An 18,337-nucleotide genomic window follows, 5' to 3' on the forward strand; every position below is an offset into this window, starting at 1 on the left:
CGCCCCCTACAGGTGTTTTCCTACACTGCGGATAAAGAGATCCGGACGGACGACCTTTGCCTGGATGTGTCGCGGCTAAACGGTCCCGTCATCATGCTCAAGTGCCACCACATGAAGGGGAACCAGATGTTTGAATATGACGCAGAGGTAGGGGGAGGGTGCCGTCTTCCTCTGCGGCTCTTAGCAATGGAAACGTGCCATCCGTCCATCTACGTTTCCGCATCTACACTTTCCATGATTCATCTGAACTCGATGCTAAGTAGCACCTCCTTTCGCAAATCTGACCCAGACAAGTAGTTCCTTTGCTAGAAACATTTGCCTGTAGCTAAGAACTCTGTCGGTCGAAATTCAGCAAATATCCAAAGCTCGCTGAGTCTGTGGGATACGTTTTTTGAGGAAGTTTCTGTGAGTTTTAAAATTTCACGAAAGTTCTTTGTTGGATTACATGAGGACTGAGTGAGTTTTGCTTCCCAGTGCTATAGCATACGATGAGGAAGCCTGACTTTAGGTCATTGGCGACCTCATTTCAAAAACAAGTACTATCTATGTGATTTTTGGAATTACCAGTGGAATTTAGTGGAATAACTGGTATGTAAGCCACTATCACATGGTTTTCTTGTGTGGTCTTGACACTAGCTAGTGGAATCTTGGTCTGAAGCCTGTTAACAATATGCAATCTGGTGAAGGTCCTTTACTGAGAAATTCGAAGGAGTTCATTGGGTTTGGAATGGCGCTATGGCTATTCATAAAACATGGGAGAAGTAAGTCAGTTAATCAGCGAAATACTTGACATATGCCACCTTTTCTTAGAAGCAATGTTCTGAGTGACACCACTGCTGGCTTTTGTTCCATTAATATTTAATGTGGTTTTGATTTAACATCATGCCAGATGTCTGTTTATTTGATTAGCAGGCAGTGCAGTGCTGAATGATCCATACAGTGCTTCGTCTGCCTTCCTTGTCTAGAATTGTGGGTAATTTCCTAGTTTGGCGGCCCAGCGACCTTCTTTGTAAGGGCAAAGTGCAATATGAGGTGTGTGTTGTACCATGTGCCGTACGGGTGCTTCCACATGCGCGTCCGGTGACCACACCGGCTCCGGAGCCCCGCCCTTTGCTTTCGTCAACAGCTGTCCGTGTCCGCCGTGCGGAAAGTCACCCTGGCCCCCCTGACCGCCTGTAAGCTGGAGGACGGCAGGTGGCGACGCTCTATTGGCTTCCACAACCCCTGCAGGTCCTCAGCAGGTCTCAGGAGCTGAAGGAACACCAGGCAGGAGGTCCACAGGAAGGCTCTTTCACAACCCTTGTTATTAATTTTAGTAGCGCTTCGTGCGTCGCCACAGGTGGAATACCCTGCGGTGATACGTGGGCACTCAGTCCAGATTCAAGTGCGGGATACAGGGAGGGGGAAGGTTAGGATGGTTCCAAAGGGTTATTGTGTAAGAACCCAACATAATACAAGCTAGCTATATGCAATCAATTGGCTTGAGCCAAAGTCTGCTGGTGGCAGAGATCTGATCAGGACTTAGAGTTTGAGGAATGGAGGCAAAGGAGTTAAAGGTCAGGGCTGCCCACTCTGCACAGTCGTGGTTGTGATAGTGAGTGAGAGAGCTGTAGACCTTAACCAGCCCATGTGTCTCTCTTACTTACTCCGTACCACTTTCAGTTCATTTAAATTGTCAGACATGATTTTATTCAAAAAAAAAAAATTGATTAGGAGTTAAGGGCCTCGTTCAGGGACCCAGGGACTCAATCACTCTGCTGACTGATGATTTTGGGATTTGAACTGACAATATTCCGATCACAGGTACAGCACCTAACCTGCTAAGCCACAGTCCATCAATTCCTTAGTTTTGTCTTGTTGGACATTATCTGGGGGTCAGCGTTATATGGCTGCTCGGGAGGTGAAATATATTTAATACCATTTACTTTTTAAAATTAATATATTCACTTGGAATGCGGTCCTTTGCGGTTCTCAAAGTATGATACCAACTGGACCTTTATTGAGCATCAGGGTCAAATCAAATATCACTTGATATTCAAATTCCTGTCTAAATATTCCATTATAATATGAAGACTTCCATCCAAAGTATGCTGCCTTTACACTCGAATAAGCCCTGAGGAAGCCGTTTCATTTCTGAGCCGATAATTTATGTGCGGACGGAAACGTGCCTGCTTTTGTTCGTGGGCTCTTTTGAGGCACGCCAGCGCTGTGAAAAAGGTGGTCCTCTGTTCACGAAAGCAGGCCTCGCTTTTGAGAACGTCTGCGGCGCCCAGGACATCTGCGTCCCGTACACCGCGGATGGGCTCTTCATCCACCACGCACTGAATTTCAATGACCGGTCTCTGTCTGTACCTTTGTCCGCTCGCACCCTGCCCGTCCATGCATGGCTGCCTGAGCCGTGTCTACGCCCTTGTTTGTATGTGTGTGTGTATCTGTCTAGCTGTCATTCTGAGCCTGTCAGTCTGACTAACTGTTTTCCTTTCATCCCTGTCGATACCGAACTGCTCGCTTGTCCATCGCCTGATCTGTCAGCCACTCTTTCGTCTTTTCGCATTTTATTTTCTGCAGAGTGAACTGACATGCTCAGAATCAGTCCGGCGCAGTAAGTACTTTGTGTTCTGTCTGATCCGGCCAGGACGTAGGGTTGACGAGGGATTCTTGCCCATTTTTTTTTGGCTGCAGGTCAGGCAAAGTGCACAGTTCTGACCCCCTGCTAAGCTCACTATTACTAAGGTTCCAGATTCATTACTATGGCCAAAGATGCATCACATAAGGAAGATTAGGACAGCAATGAAAGACCTGCCAACACTGTAACATCCATCCTCCTCCTACCTTCCATAATCGCTTATCCAATAGAGACACACGGCGGGCTTGGAACAGATACTAGGATGCTCAGGGCAGGGAATACTTTGGACAGTATGCCAGTCCATTGTCATACAAACACTCTGGGGACAGTTTAGACATGCTGAATCACCTAAATTGCGTGTTTAGGGCTGTGGGCGGAGACCCACATTACATTAAATACCCTGAGTAACACACAGACGTCACACATACAGATTCTGAGGAGGATTTCAAACTCCCAGCCTTGCAGGTTTGAACTGACCACTGAACCACTGTTCTCTCCACATTATAACATATCATTACTATATGATGTTACCTGTTCCTCTTCAATAGCTCAGTTGGTAGAGTGGAGCCCTGTAGAGGCAGCGCTGATATTCTTAGTTCATTGGTTTGAATCTGGCTCAACGGAGGGTGAGCATTTTAGGAGGCAGAATGTAGCTCAGCTAAGTGGACTCTGTAGCCATGAGCAGAAGGTCTCTGCTTTCAGTCCTGGGACCGGCACTTAAGCAAGGCCCTTAACCCCCAACTCCAGGGACGTGACACCCCCAAACTCACCAGTATGTATGTGTCATGGAGAGCAAGGTGACATAGGCAAAAAAACAATTTCCAGCTGTAGATCGATATCATATCACTGTTCTATTATTATATTTGTATTATTCTTTAACAGGGTGGTGAACCCATGGCTCCTCTCTTTGCCGGCTTCTCTGCTCACTGTGAGCATTTTATTCTTGGTCATCAGATTTTTTTACTGTTTAAAATATATTTCGGATAAGTAAAAATGCATTTGAATATTTGACAGTATCGCCAATAAAGCTGCCAATATTTTTAATTTAAAAAATAATTGTCGTCATATGACTGATAGAAAAGTCACGCGCATACGCAGATGTTTGTTAGCCAAGCTAACATGACTGAATCACCGTGGCTGAGTTAAAGCTCAGCGCAAATATGAAGAGCACAGGACGTTCTTACCTGAATGGGAGGAATTGTACTTTTTTGTGGGATGAAATGGGAAAACCATCTGTTTGTTATGCCAGACTTTGCTTTCAGGTTTGAAAGCTTCGAACCTGCAGCTCCGTTTTACGTCACGCCATGCTAACATGGTGCAGGAGTTTCCCAAAGGCACTGAACTTCGCAAGCACAAAGTAGTTATGTTGAAACGTCAGTCCCACTGAGTAAATGGAAGTTGCGATAGTGCAGGTTTTTTTTTTTAGCTGGATTTAATGCTGGACTGATTGCCCACCCATGAGCTGTAATGCATATAATAATGTCTAAAACTGTGTGAAGTTCTATACTCCACACAATGTGGTGTCCAAGGAGGTCCCTTGATTTTCTTTAGATGTTTTTTCCCTCGACTGTGGTTCCGCCCGGCCCACGGGTATCTGTGAGATGTGGCGTCACCTGAAACATGCGGCTCAATCTCGCATCTTCGTTTGGTTAAAGGATAAACGGTCCGCACCCGGGACCTGCTGTTCGGAGTCATCTTTGTTTAATTAGCAGCTCTCAGCCGTGTGTGCACACAATAAATACCTCATAAGACACTCACTGTGAGGCTTTTAATGAAGGTGTGCTGCCATCCCAGGCACATAAAAATAACAACAAACCTGCAATGCAATATTTCTGTTAAACAAGAATTAATTATTTTGTCCTCCTTACTGTAAATTCTCTATTTTGTACTGCAATGTACAAGGATGCTCCCATGCAGAGACATCGTGAAAAATAATATTTAAATGTTCTTATTGCCAGCGGTGTGTTTTATTGGCGTTTATCTTCTTTTCATCTTGGAAGAGAAATGTTTTCTCCTTCAAATGTAGGTTATGAAAATAGATGTAGTCCTGTATATTTAAAATAAAATGCCATCTGTATGTATGTAAAGTTTTTTACATAGATCAAATTGCTCCTCTGCAATGTCTTCTGAAAGGAAGTTAAATTATTTCATTTTAGTTTGGAGCTGGATTCTGCAGTTCTATGTGTGGAGATTTATGCCACGTTTTGCCCTAATGAACAGCTTCCAGTGAACGAGACAGGGACTCCGTTGAATCCCGGAACCCCACCAAAGATCGCGATCGTAGCGTCTCATTTATGAAAAATGTTCATGCGTTCTTACAGAAGAGGAAGCATTCTTGCAAAAAACTGTCAGATTTATAAAAACCTTGTGTAAACGCATCATGCATGATGTAGAGCCCACTCGTCACAGAAACATTTGCACAGATGTGCACTTAAGAGACTGCTCCACTCCCACTGACTGATGACCCAGCAGTAGCAATGCAAATTAAGTTAGCCACATATACATATATATATATATATATATATATATACATACATAGCTACAGTATATGTGTGTATATATATAGATATATAGATATAGGACTGATTGGCTGAAGAGTCCTCATACCTGGGTTTGAGCAGCCGACCCAAAGGTCACCCCAAAAACCTGCATACACACCGGCCCTTTGAGGATAAGATTGCCCTCCCCTGATCTGTAATGCATATAATAATGTCTAAAACTGTGTGAAGTTCTGTACTCCACACAATGTGGTGTCCAACTGAACTGTTCTAGTTCGTCCCAAAGGATGGGGTTGAAGTCAGGGCTCTGTGTGGGTCAGTCAAGTTCTTCTACACCAGACTCACCCAACCATGTCTCTATGGACCTTGCTTTGTGCACTGGGATGCTGGAACAGAAAAATACCTTCCCCAAACAGTTCCCACAGAGCTGAAAGCATAGAATTGTCCAAAATGTCTTGGCATGCTGAAACATTAAGAGTTCCCTTCACTGGAACTAAGGGGTCTAGCTCAACCCCTATAAAACAACCCCATACCATTATCCCTCCTCCACCAAACTTTACAGTTGGCACAATGCAGTCAGACAGGTAACGTTCTCCTGGCATCTGCTAAACCCAGACTCGTCTATCAGACTGTCAGACAGAGAAGTGTGATTCGTCACTCCACAAACCACATTTCCACTGCTCCAGAGTCCAGTGGCACCGTGCTTTACACCACTCCATCTGATGTTTGGCATTGCGCTCGGTGATGTGAGGCTTGCATGCAGCTGCTCGGCTGTGGAAGCCCATTCCATGAAGCTCTTGGCGCACAGTTTTGTGCTGGGGTTAATGCCAGAGGAAGTGGGACTCTGCAGATATTGAGTCAACAGAGTGTTGGCGATTTATGTTCATTATGCATCTCAGCAATCGGCAACTCTGCTCTGTTACTTTATGTGGTCTTCCACTTTGTGGCTGAGTTTCTGTTGTTCCTAAATGCTTCCACTTTACAATACAGGGTTGGCCAGAAGTAGGTAGTTTTTATTTTATGAAGTAAAGGTTCTGATTTACAAAGTAATTATTATTTTATTATTGCTTGAATTTGTAATGGTAGTGATGTAGTCAAGACCACCTAAACCGAGACCAAGACATTACCGAGACCAGAGTGTATCAAGACCAAGACAAGACCAAGACCAAGGCAGAGCTAGACCAAGTCAAGATCAAAAACAGACTAATGTTTGAGTCTACATAACACAGCACGCTATAAAATGTGGAGCATAGGCACCATATTGAGGCTAGGCAGTATGGCCTAAAATTTGTGTCACAGTATAATTTGAACCATGGACATTTTGCTTAAAATTTCAATACAAATACTTCTGTACAAATGTAAAAAAAAAAAATTAAATAAGATGCATCTTACTGGTTGCATTTGAACTTGAATCTGAAGCAGAACGTTTTGCACCCAATCACAGTACTATATTAACAAACAGATGAATATTAAGCCGTTGTGATATATACTGAGACATTTTGATGAGTGGTCAAGTCCTCTATGTCCTACAAGACCGAGTCAAAATTAAGTTGATTCCCGAGCGAGATCAAGACCGCAAAAAAGTGGTCTCAAGACCTCTGAATGTAACCACTGAATGAATGGGTCTGAATGTAACACGTGAATTCAGCGATTAAGAGGTGGTCCCAATACTTTTGTCCGTATGGCTCCATGTGTGTGGGGTTTGCATGATCTCCTCTGGGTACTGTGCTGAGGTTAGTTGAAGTTACCGAACTTCTCCAGGTGTGAAGGGTGTTTGAGTTGTTCCCTGCCTTCTGCTTGCAGCCTTTGGGAGAGGCTCAATAGGACAAGCAGTTACAGAAAATGGATGGATGGATGGATACTACGACCCACATTGCTGTTGCCATCACAGATGACTTGCATGTTGATGGAATGAAAAGCTGCTTCATTTATTGATGGTACTGATATTGCAATGTGCTTGCAGTTAGTACCACCGACAGCATGAGGAAACCTGAACATTACAACAAATTGCATTGTAATGTTTGCCTGTACATCCACAGTAGGGAAGCTCCATATACTGTCTTGACAGTTGTTTGATAACAGCCACAACTTGAGGAATAATGGGCTGGGATATCCCAGATCTGTCCACCAGTTCCCGTTGGAATGTTCCTGTCGCCAAAAACTCCAAGTGTTGCCAGTACTTAAGGATGGACAGGAACAGCGTGATTTCATAATACAGGTCGCTCAAGAGCTGGGGCCACTTCATCACACATTTCCATCAGAATAATTCTTGGCAGTCTAGAATGGCTGCTAAGCCACAAATCATCATTGGAAAATAATTCTTGTGATCTTCAAATACTCGCTCTCTGAGTATTTGGCCCCACGCAACGTCCTCTAACAAAACTAAATATGCCATGACAATGCTGTATGTCACATACTTACACACGTGTTTTTACACCTATTAAATGTGGTGCACACGTGTTGATGCCTGTAGTTGCTTTGACTTTTCAGTACACGCACCTCTAACTTAGATTCTACGCAATAAAAATATTGGTATATCTAAATAAAATATAGAACCTATGCTAAGTATTAGTGATATATCAGATATTATATAAATGCTTCTGTATTTAACACACATTCCACCAAGCACTAAAACTACCTCTAGATGCAACTTAGATGCACATTTCTATTTGAACTCTAGATGTCGCTTTTTCTGTTTCCTCCAAAACATTTGTATGACTGCTGGATAAATCCAAAAACCTTTGTATAAATGTGCGTACAGATGTTCTGCATCTATTCTGCTCGTACGAAACTTTTACAAAGGAGCCCCCTGGTTCCTGACAAACGTTCCTGCAATCAGAAAGTGCCTCCGAAATACTCAACTTAAGCAAATGCGACAGAGTTTAAATAATGGTTTTCCAACATCAGAACTAAGTACATCCATCCAGCTAATGTGCTGTTTTTCATGATGTGTGTGTATAGTTTCTCTCCCCTGTCTCACATTTTCATTCATACATATTAAGTGGCCACCTTGAGAATACCAGTAAGGCAAATATTTTTACGTTATTTAGCATTTTATGTACTCGTCAATTTCCCTGGAGTACTTGCGTTGCTATAAAAAATATTAATCTTACTCAGCAGAATTGGATAGCTCAGGTCCAGAAAGTCAAAATCCAGGCCAAGATATTGTTTCAACCAACCAGTTGAGTAATCTGTGACTCTTTGTACTCGACAGGTTGGTTGAAACAAAATCTTGGTCTGGATTTTTACTTTCTGGACCTGAACTAACTACCTCTGTTACTTGGAGATTATTAGTTATGTGTATGTCATTGGCAAGAACTGTCCGATTCTATTCCTTCAAAACTTCTGAAGGAATTCGTCTTTGGCCAATGAAAGTCCTTTCCTAAACCTGCTTAGATGTCGATTAGCATGACTATGCTTCTGTGGTAGCTTGGTGGTGAGATGTGGAGCTATACACTGGTACGCTTTTGGATAATCAAGGCTATAACCTTGCATAAACACCTTTACATGATCCACAAGTTGATTTTAGCTGGTGCCTATTGGAACTTGGCTCATTGTCCTGTGTGGTGCTGTTTGTGTCCTTAGCGGCTGACCCTCCTCCATGTGAACAGTAACCAGTGCTTGGACATGCCATCAGAAGAGGACAAGATGGCTCCCACCCTACGGGACTGCACGGGCAGCCGCTCTCAGCAGTGGCTGCTCAGGAACATGACCCTCAGTGTCTGATCCTCCTCCCTGCTCCTCGCCTCCGTCGTTCCGGCCCTCTCCCAGCTGTGCTGGTCTGCACGGGTGTCCCTCTGACCCACATCTGCATCTCATGGACCTCCTCAAGGCTTCAAGGAAGTGCCACCGGATGGGGCCCTCCCACCAAGTCGGTGATAGGCGTGGCTGGTCAGAGTGGTCCAATGACGAGGTGGTGGGCGGAGCCATGAGCCAGGTGCCGTTGCCTCCTTGGACTCAGGTGTTTCCCATCTCCTCCTGCATAACCATGTGGTGGAGGTAGCGTTTGGAAACAGTTAAATAAAAACAGCATGTCTTTATGTACTTGTTCAGAACATTTACTTTTGTCCATCTTCGGTATGTGCAGCAAGATCATGAACGTAGTTGAATAGATTTTTTTTGTGTCCTTAGTTGCTTGATTCATACTTTCAGGCTTTAAACCAGAGGGTTTCAACTATTCATAACCTAGAGACATGAAAACAGCGGAGCTGCGAACCCCTGCTCTACGGACTGACAGGGTATCCCGTCCTCAACTTGAAAACCCTTGATTTAAACCACATTCCACATTTACATCAGGGACAGTATTACCTGGGTCTTTTAATATCACAAAAGTTTGTTGGTTATTTTATTTGATGTGCGTGCAAGTTATCATTTTATGCACATATATGTGTCGAATGTATGATGTTATCGATCATGACGCACATTTGGACTCGGACTGTTATTGAAAGAAGTCCTGACATTTTTATTGCGTCGTTGGCGACCACAGTCAATATGAATCCTATGATCCGCTGCGGATTTGCAATGTTTCTGTTGAGGAAGCAAAAATGTCACATGCCTTAAAATATTATTGTGGCATGCATGTATAAAATAAGTGATTTTTTTTTTTTTGCAATAAAAATAATACTGGAAAAGCTAGTTTGTAAAGCTTCTGTTAGATCCAGTGCATGGCCATCAAACTGCAGTATGTTTTTCTGAGACTTTTAAACTGAAAAGTGAAAATATTCCAATTCACAATTTTCTGATATACTGTATTATACATGTATGAATTCTGTAAAGGTTATTTATTCCCCTTGGAATATTGGAATAGAGGATGGAAAGATTTTATTTTTCTTTACTGTCTAACAATTTATTTATGCTGACATTTTTGATTTGCTGGTTTTTGTGTTTTCCATTGTTGTACTTGAAAGATTCTGTTTTTTTTTTTCATTAAAGAATGAAACAAAATATTATAACATTATTTTATGAAAGATATCTAACTTCAGGGAGTTAATATACGTTATTGGTGTTTTTGTTCTGTGCTGTATTTAAAATCAGAATCTTTGAGAGTAGCTTGTCCTGGTGTTTGCCCCAAGGATCTGAGCTATACCCATGATATATCCATTTTAATTTAACTGCTCAAGCAGATTGACACATAAACAGTCCCTAAAGTAATATTAAATAATATATCGTTGTATAATGCAGATGATTCAGTGCTACACATCTCTTTTTCAGAACACGACGTGTTTCTGTTTTGAGCTCACTTTGACAAATGTGGATTTAACTTTAACTTGTTGATCTGCAGGCGTGATTTAATAAAGTACAATTATATTTTCTTATTTTAATACTTGAAAGGATATTGTTATATGTTACAATTCACCGATTAAATTAGTTTAAAAGATTCTTCGGATTTCCCTTTTAGATTTTTAGCTGATGTCTGAAATCTCTTATAACCAAATTGTAGAAAGTACGCCACTAGCTATTACATGATAAATGATTTTGGCATTATCCTGGTGGCATTTTTAATGTGGGCTTTAATGAAAGAAAGCCGTCAAAAATGGGATGCCCTAGAAAATGTTAAGCGACAGGGTTCTGGCAATCTAATCTAATTATAGTTAACCGATGTTTCCATCTCTGCTGCCTACGCCTTGTTAATCTCTTCTGTTGACCAGAGTAGCATGCCGTTAGTGTTACTCATGATGGTAAAATGATTGCTGCTTGTTATCTGAAACCAGTGACAAGACTGCAGGGTTTACCATCATTGGTGGCTAGTGGTACAGTGTATGTGGGTTTAGGCCAAAAGTAAAGGGGACACAGAAGGCAACAGATCATGATGCATTTAGTTTAGCTGTGGGCAAACAGATTGTCAAGCAAAGCATACTGAAAACAGATTGTTTAGAGTATTATACATTTTTTTCAGAATCCATTACATTAACTTTAATTTTGATGATCTTTATTATTTTTTTATAATTATGCCCTTGGCACTTTACAGATATGTAAGATTTTTTCTATGAATGATGGAGCAGTAAATATATAATCGATTTTATTTATGGTCACATTTTTAATGTGGTATATTATATACAATATATTCGTATTTTTATAGAAAAGTAGACAAGAATTTTGAACTACTGAAGTGGAAATGGGCAGCACACTCCACAATAATCTGTTAAAGCACTGTGCCACGCACATTTCATCTGTGTTTTTTGTAATTGGGTGGAATTGTGAAATAAAGTTGTAAAAGTGGCCCATGGAATGAATACTTGGAGAACGTGGGATGCCGTCCCTGTGAATTAGTCATAAAAGATTTAGCACAAAAGATGTAACAATTGCAGTGGGTGTCTCGAGTCATGATTGGGAAAAGCTTTGGTACTGCGACAATTACTTCCATTTGCCGTTTGTAATTCTTCCCATTTTAAAATAAATCAAAGCAGTCAAAATAACTAGTTGACAAACTATGTTAGTGTCCTGAAATGCTTCACCAGTTGTTGATTGGTACCTGGATGCCCCAATTGCCTGTACATATTGAATATTTGCAGTTTTATTTTCTTGTTTGTTTCGAAGGTCTGTTGTTGACAGTGCATGAAACTAAGTGATGTAACTTGTGTCCTCTTTGTATTCGTCTTGAAGCTGTTACGTAACTGCCACCTGTTTGTATGTTTTATAAAGATTTTTTTAAGTTCATCCAGTATAATTAGAGGAATATAGACATTGAAACTATAATAAATGGCTAAGAATCTTAACTCACTGACTCGAATGCAAGTAAATTCTTTGTGCTTTTTTTAATCCATGTGATGCCATCACCTCACATTTACTTTGTTTCCTGTTATCCCTCAATGTCAGCTGTGACAAATGTTAATTCAGCGAAACATCTTTAATCCTTAATCACATTCCCTGTAAGCGACCAATGCTTGAACATTTTTTTTGTCTTCGTTTAACCAAAAACTAATAAACCAATTGTGATATCAGGGCAGGGTGCAGTATTGGCGTTTGTGAACATTACCTGAAGTTGTTAAGTCTTCATCATGCAAGCTCAAAGTGAGATGTCTCACAAAAGATCTGAAAATATCTTTGCTAATTAAACTTTCCTGGTTTTATTTACGCTGTGTTATAGAGGCTGAGCCGTCTTCATTCTTGCCCTTTCGTGTTTCCCTTTTGACTTTTGTATGTTGACCGGGAAAATGAAAATTCCGAGCATGTCTTCATTGTGAATGGCAATAACTTCAAAGCATTATTATTATTTTTAATGGGCTTCGTGCTGAATGAATACTGTAGGTGTTTGCAACATGTAGAATAAAGATACTTTTGTAGCCTGTATAAATGGTGGTACATTGATCTTTAACTTCTGTAGCTATTCATTTAATCCATATTTATCCTCACAGTCTCCTAGGAAAAGACCTAAGTGTTGCTCTGGGACTAGTGTGTTTGAGATGGCCCATCTGCACGCTTCATTAAGAAGGAGATACAGTATAAAATAAGCGGTCTACAGGGACAGTCTTCCTATAGACCACCCTTTATCATGGTTATGACCAGTGCATGTGCAGCTTTCCTCAAAGATATGTTAAAGAAAGAGATATGGGTTAAATTGTACCCCCCCCCCCCCCCCCCACACACACACATAAATTTCTGTACCTTATCAAATGTATTGTAGAGAGAACACAAACTAACCCATTGCTGTCGGTGAATGGTTTATTCCAGCATACATGTACTGAGGGGAGTAAAACTTTCAAGGGGGAATAGGGGGAATGGTCTGTTATGCTCTTATGCATTGTCCTGAGCAGGAGAAGGCAAAGCTGTATCACTGTGGCTGTTACAAGAAATAGGAAATTCGAGTTAACAAAAAAACATCATCATAAAATATCTAGATGTATAGAAATAAACTCAATACTGCTTACGCATTTCTGTTTGTCTAGTAACGATGTGATTTGCACCTCGTCTGGATTTGGCTCTGCTCGATTTCCACTGCATTTTACCTGAGTTATTAATTATGTGCTTCATTAATTTTGAATCTTCACCCCAAGAAACTTGTTCTTCTTACACGGTTCCTGTGCAAGGGAGGGAGAATTCTGGGTCCCCAGTGTGGGACTCGCAGGCAGAACACAACAGAAAATGAAAAGTGCAGTTAATTAGCCATGTTTAGCGTGGACGGCTGCAGAGAGAGCACCAGCAGAAGTCATTGTTCAGGCATTTCTCTGGGTGCCCCGTGGAACCTTAACATGCAAGAGGCCATGTGGATCCGACGAGTCATAATCAGACCTGTATTTATATATTTCCAGAGTGTTTTTGTGTGTGTATATCTGTGCATGTATATCCTTACATATGCTGAATACACCCACCACACATGGCAGAAGGACAGCATACTCATTCACTGTCCTCCTGATGCACATATTTACATTCACATTAAATTCTGTCATTAGACTGTATAATCGCCATTACATGTTACCTAAGTTAAACTATAATTATGCTGTATGCCATACACTATCAGTGCCAATTCATCAAGTTCTGTATGTAAAGGCAGCCATAATTATCTTTATGTTCTTTGCTGTGTAAATTGAATTGATTTATTTTTTCGTATTATGACATTGGCATAGACCAAGAGATATAGTATATAAAGTTATTTTGTGTTTACTAAAATCTGGCCTTTGGATCTAGTCTCTAACATTTAAACATCACACTGTCAAGCCATATGGGTGGAATTAAAACATTTATCTGTCATTGACTGACCTTTTTAAAATTGATATGCCTTATACAACTATGAATGAAATTCCAGATGGATGTAAAGGTAAATATCAATTAGCATGAGTGAGGTAATGTCCTCCATTTAAGTGTTCTAATGTGGACTTTCTTTGAAAGGACTGGAAACACATCCTTGCTAAATCATCCTGTAAATCTGTTATCAGTTAGATTACATTAACAGACTTAAAGGAATCTGTAACTTCTTCTATTCTTGCCCTTATTTACTTTTCAAATCACACACTTGCCATAGATCTCAAACACGGTTCACCAGCCGCCTAATATGTAGTTATACCAGATTTGTGTCTTGTACCTTTAATTACACCTCTTCTCACATCCCAGAATGAAAGGATGATGCACAGAATGAGTTGCCTGATACATGGAGGACAAATTGCTTTTGTTCAAGAAAAACTGGGCCGCACTGCAAATCGCACTTTATTCCTTCTCATCGTTTACATTTTTGCACAAGAGAAAATTACGTAATCTTTTGTATAAAATTATTATTTCATTATCATTCACAACAAAGGATAAAAATTAGTGCTCACTTGTAATAAGGATGTTATTATATTAGAAAAGAATTAATGGCTGCTAAGCTCTACAGAAAGGACCTACTGAAGCATATTAAAATATACTCAGTGTCACAAAACTGCAGGATACAGATTTAAATGTACCCAAGGAAGGGGTAGGTTTAATCAATTAATTAAGTTTTTTAATGAGAATTTTAATGTACTCCTTGAGTTTATTTCAGCTTTGTATCATCATTTGTATTTGATGATAATGTCATTTTTTGTTTAGTTATTCTGAAAGCTATGACAATAATTACTTTCACTTGAGCTCGGGATCACATATCTTATAATACACTTTAAATATCTTTAATTTTAAGTAAGAGAGAGACATGATTTATTTGGTCTAGAGAGTAACGTAAGGCCACAACCTTTTGTTCAACGTCATGGAGGTGCAAAATTGTGCATATATGACAAAGAAAGCCTGAAACTTGAAATTACTTTACAGCCAAACTGGACTGAGAACTTGCTTTAAGGAGGACATATTTATCAGTATGTTTTAATCAGTCTTGCATGCTTGCAATTCATGGTCTAGCCATAATGTAAGCGATTAAGTAACGAGATGATAAACTTCCTTTTCGCCCCCTGTCACCAGGGAATTAATTAAAACAGGAACTGCCAGACTCAATACATACTGAGCGGTAAGTTATGCTCTGGGCTCATTCTGGCTGCTCCCAGAACACACGCCTTTGTGCTTGTGTGTCCTACATCAGTCTGTATGGTTGTGGTTATATGTCTTAGTTTCCTTCTGGCTCAACCAAGCATCTGTACCCAAGTCCTTCTCCTGCACAGAATGCTCCTTCCTGAAGACTTGGTGATATGGGTGGGACAGTCCAGTTTGGGTTAGTTTGGGCCTGCATCTGGTCTGGTCTTTCAGCAGACTTTGATTCCACTTCTTGACACTCGTGTTCGGCTTGCGATGCATCTTGTCGCATTCTGTGGCGCAGGTCCTGATGTGCCGTTTCAACTCATGCGAAACGCATGATGAATGGATGTCTTCTGGGGATCCTTGATGGGCTTCATACATCACGCTAGTCTATCAGCCCTCAACGAGCCTATTTTTAAATTAAAAGAGCATAAGACCCCTCCATCACTGTCTAATGGGTAACAGAATATTTTCACCAACACACTTGTCACGTTTTTTGAAACATGCCGTGTGTCTGTTATTTAATTTCACCGCTGATAGCAAAGCCACTTACAAATCTGGTGTGTATCTATAACAATTTGGTTTCACCCACAATACGGCTACTGTATAGCTATGTGAAATGCTAGAAGAATGAGTTTCAGATTGCATGGTAGAGAAATGATGGTGAGACCTGGTAAGCATTCTTCTAATTTAACATGCAATAATGCACAAAGTCTAACACTTCGCCTCAAGGTAAGTTTTCTGCATTAAAAATGTGAAATGTATTTTTATCTAGTCATTTTTTTGTGAAATATAACACAGCTCATTTTTTAAGTGTTTGTTTCCCAGTATAAAAAATCATATGATCAGAGAGTTTATTCAGATGGGGTTGTGACAGCCCGTCTTGTCACCGGTTTTTGTCAGCGGATTACCATAATTACACATTTCCTTACACCATATGTGATTACTTACTACATAACAGAGTCGAGTCACTGTCACACAGGCTGGCTGTGATGTTGCCCTCAGTGGAATCATGGGAAATAAGAGGCTCTTTTTTAGACTCCATGTTGTTCCTCATTCCCTTAGGCTGATCTGATCCCAAAGATATGAACTCTCCCAAAATAGAGACTTTAGAATAATCCACTTCAACACAAAACTTGTAAGAACTGGCCAATAAACAAAAACAAATGTATTACATATATTTGAATTGCTTTAGACAGGGTCAGTCACTACGAGTCAAAAATGCATTGACACTGTAACATTTAATTTTATTGACATTTCTCTGTGGGAAACATAAAGCACATCGTAATTAATGCTACAGAGGTGATATACAAAGTGACCTTCGTTGTCTCTATATTCATTATGGCTTATTTGGTTTTGTTTGTTTAAAATGTCTTTCTCAGTTTATCCAGTCCTGTTCAAGCCAAAAGACACAATGAAAATCCATGTGTCAAATTTTGAGCAAAGGGTTAAAAACTTGCCTTTACAGTTCACATACGTTACTATTATAGTGAGCTATTTTATTGCTAATGAGGACCGTGATGTTCATTAATTAGGGAGATGTTTTCTTTTAAGTGTCTATCCATCCAAGGGACTTGGCATACAATCACATAATGAGGGAGGCACTTGCTCAGTCCCTCCAGTACAGAGAGCTGTTTCTCTGTAACACCTGAGTCCATCAGAATGTAAGTAATTTAGTGCACATGGGATCCGGTGGCCTTTGTTTGTATAACAACACAGCATCATCTTTTACAAGGAGAGACTCTGAGTCTCTTGTGTCCTGAGAACATGTCTGGGTCTAGGGATGGATATGGAGCTGGGCTCTGTCTGCAAGAGTCCTGCTTTTACTCTAAGAGCTACTGAGAAGATATTTGAGCCACATACAAGAAGGTGCTGAAGAACTCTACCACTCACTCAGAGGGGGAACAAGTCACCCTTGAGTGTCGGTGTTGCACCTTGAAGATAATGAAACACATTTCTGCTAACATCTAATATGTGGCGCAGGTCCTGACGATTGTTATACACACACACACACACACACACACACACATGCACCTCATTTTCAAGGGGCTCTGCTTTCAGCAGTGAAATTGAATAACTGTTGGGGGGGGGGCATGTACCCCCAATATTTAATTTAGTTTAATTTGTCCCTCCCTAATAAATAGACCTTTGCATGTAAAATATTATGATGTCCCACCAATAGCAAACACTCCGCTTTGCTCTTGTATAGGAACTACTTTCAACTTAAAAAATTATCTTAAGCTATCATGCATCCAAGGATTAATGGACAGTACTGGCCTTCAGCGTCGGTTACCATGGCGTAAGTTCAGCTTATCTTTTCAGAGGGTAACAAGATCACATGACCAATGCACCATTAGTGTCAGGGTCTGTACTGCCTGACCCCGCCCTTTGTGTCTCTTCCCCATTTTTGGTTTACCCTGCCTGTGTCTTGTTTTATGTTGGCGAACTCTTTGGTTCTTAGTTATTTCTAATATTACCTTTCAGTGTTAGTGTTAAGTGTTTGGAGTTGCCCTGTTCTGTGATTAGTTCATTGTAATCCACCCCACCTGTTTCTAGTTAATCATGTTCCCCTTGATTAAGTTGATTACAAGTTATCCCTGTCCTTTGTTTGCCCTGATGCCTTGTGTGTATTTCAGTTCCTATCTGTGCTGCTCCTCACTCTGCCCTTATTTATGTTGCCCTGTGTTTGGTCCTCTGTTCTGCTGTGGTCTAGTTCCTGTGTTTTTGTTTAGTTGTGCATTATTTCATGGTTTAGGTTTATTCAGTATTTTTTCTGTTTAGTTTTACTATGTGTGTTCAGTTTCTTTAATAAACCCCTTTTTGTCTTGGAGCCGCTCGTGGATCGTCACCCTTTTCCCGGCTGCATCATGCCGCGCCGTATAACAATTAGTCAGAATCTTAGCATCATTGACTGTAGCAACGTAACCATAACGTCTGGTAAAAAGAGCACAGCATTTGTCCTCAGCCTATAAGGAAATACTAGGTAGGAAAGGCAGGCAACTGGAAAATTCATTAATACCAGTCTATAGCCTTTTCCTGCTTGCTATTTGCACCAGAGTTGCTTGTTTTCTTATGTCTAAAAAGTGCAGAGACGAATGCTAAAGGCTGCAAAACTAATTGTATCTTTTTAAAAGCACGAGTAGTTAATGCCCGAGATAAAACTTACTAACAAAAAAAAAAACACAAAAGAACCCTGAATGTTAGACAATACAGCACAATATCTGTACTATATATGGCTACTTTGAGAATTATTTGAAATATATTCAAAACGACACTTTCAGTGTTTGTCGCACGGTAA

The 18,337-nt window shown here is 40.6% G+C and overlaps 1 protein-coding gene across 1 annotated transcript in view; it reads left to right on the forward strand.

Moving 5' to 3' along the window:
- galnt13 (polypeptide N-acetylgalactosaminyltransferase 13) overlaps positions 1–12,067 on the forward strand; it is a 34,132-nt gene extending 22,065 nt beyond the window's left edge. Inside the window, exons 11-12 of the mRNA XM_023845526.2 lie at positions 13–147; positions 8,710–12,067. Of these exons, the coding sequence (XP_023701294.1) occupies positions 13–147; positions 8,710–8,850 (276 nt within the window). The 3' untranslated portion in view covers positions 8,851–12,067. The remainder of the gene's footprint in view (positions 1–12; positions 148–8,709) is intronic.
- The last annotated feature ends 6,270 nt before the right edge of the window (positions 12,068–18,337 follow it).

This window comes from Paramormyrops kingsleyae, chromosome 1 (assembly GCF_048594095.1).
Source record: "Paramormyrops kingsleyae isolate MSU_618 chromosome 1, PKINGS_0.4, whole genome shotgun sequence".
Lineage (NCBI taxonomy): Eukaryota > Metazoa > Chordata > Actinopteri > Osteoglossiformes > Mormyridae > Paramormyrops > Paramormyrops kingsleyae.